The sequence below is a fragment of the Cystoisospora suis genome (genome assembly GCF_002600585.1).
Source record: "Cystoisospora suis strain Wien I chromosome Unknown contig_9994, whole genome shotgun sequence".
Classification (NCBI taxonomy): domain Eukaryota; phylum Apicomplexa; class Conoidasida; order Eucoccidiorida; family Sarcocystidae; genus Cystoisospora; species Cystoisospora suis.
The window spans coordinates 388-2170 of record NW_027162768.1 but is presented as its reverse complement, the minus strand read 5'-3'; the positions used below and the strand labels follow the sequence as shown (position 1 = coordinate 2170).

General features: G+C 42.2%; 1 protein-coding gene across 1 annotated transcript in view; it reads left to right on the top strand.

The window, feature by feature from the left end:
- The window catches only part of CSUI_011175 (nb-arc domain related), a 5642-nt gene extending 3882 nt beyond the window's left edge, over positions 1 to 1760 (top strand). The window contains exons 5-6 of the mRNA XM_068071276.1: positions 547 to 626; positions 1398 to 1760. Of these exons, the coding sequence (XP_067916748.1) occupies positions 547 to 626; positions 1398 to 1483 (166 nt within the window). The 3' untranslated portion in view covers positions 1484 to 1760. The remainder of the gene's footprint in view (positions 1 to 546; positions 627 to 1397) is intronic.
- Positions 1761 to 1783: the final 23 nt, after the last annotated feature.

Sequence of the window (1783 nt, the reverse complement as noted above, 5' to 3'; positions counted from 1 at the left end):
TTCTTGCTTTTTCTTTATCTTTTCTATACCGACATCCCCTACACATCAGAAATCTCCAGTTCGGTTGCATCGACATTTCTTAAAGAGATACGAGCAAAGAAATAAGACGTGGAGTATCTGCTTTACGGTGTATCTCTAGGAGGATTAGCTAACCTAAACAGAACGCTTTTTTCCGCTCTTCTTTAGATACGTAAAAGCTGCGCTGTACTGCATCGAGAGATCTTCGGGTTGTTGCATGTACAGCCTAGAAGTTCTAAGCGTAGAGAGAAGCAAAGAAAAGATTTCTGTCTACGTATACGCCGATATTCTTTGTGAAAGCTGAAAGGGACACAGTCAAGTCGCTACGTCCTAAACTATGGGCTTGGTATGGGTATATGTTCTGTATATACAGCCCACGTATATCAATAGTACATACCTATCTGTAGATGATGAATCAATTATGTCGACCTCCATGACCAGAGAGAGGCGATTGGTTGAAGATGAGCCGTCTTCATCATCTCTAGCGTCTTCTGAATGCATGCATGCGTGTGCATGTGCGTGCAACAGAAATACACCACTGTCAGCAGAAGAGTGGGAAGCTGCGTCAAAGTTCGAAGAGGTCGGTCCGAGGAAGGGAGGAAGAATTCGTTAAGTCTTATTCTCTAGAAGATCGACTTTGGAGAACCGGAGGTCTATCATTGAATAGGCTGAAATTCCTAGGAAAAGACAGAGGCTTCTGCTAGGCATCTGTGAACATGCAGGAAGAGAAGAGATCTATTACGTATAGATGCAGATACACCATGTAGACTTGTAAATGGATGATAAAGTCAGGGAGGTAGGAAGAGGGAATGAGCGAAAAATACCTTCTTAACGTCTCGAAATCTCACCTTCGCACATCAGCTTTCCTCCTCCTCCTCCCGTGTCCGAGTATATGTATACACGCATGCATACATAGATATACACATATATATATGTAGCTAGGGAGATATATGCTTGTACTCGCGTGCTCCTCTCAGAATACAAGTCTACAGAGACAGAAAGATAGTATATATACAAATGTACTCTCCAGATATATATGTGTACTCTCCATATATGTATATATATGCTCTTCAAATGTATGCAAGTGTGTATTCTTTCCGTATATGTATATATATAGTAGGATGGTATCACTTTGAGTGCATGTATCAGAAGCATATACTTGGTTCATGTGAACTACCTTGTTCTCGCCTGACGGAAGGTATGTGGAGGTGCACATAGATAAACTAACATCTTCTCTCCGCTTGTAACGATTTCTGACTTGTCTCTCGGTGACTCACCTAAGATACATGTCTCCATCTATCTATGTATCACCTATCCTTGATCTGTCTCTCGCCCTCTGTCTGATTGTCTGTCTATCTGTCTGTCTTTGCTGTCTTCAGTGTATTCGGAACTTATCTCCGAAGGACAGCTGAAAGAAGGGAGGGCAGAGACAGTCGGCAAACCTGCCTACGAGGTGTTTACTTGAGAGATGTACAATGCAGTAAAAAAGCAGGGATCCTCATCAGAATTATTTCTCGCCCTGCATGTGCATATACGTATTGTTATTTATGTCTGCATGCAAGTCATGCATGCATGCATCATTCCACTTCGTGGTGAAACATAACTTAGTAGTCTACTTCTCTTAACGACTGTGTTCTTCCTCCGAGTAGAAATCCTAGAGGAGGGGAAGGTGAGAAGGAAAGAATTTCTTCTACCTTTTTCTCTTTCTCGTGAGCTACTGCTGGGATCGAGAATGAGAAACAAAGCTTTCATGAGAAAGCGCCTT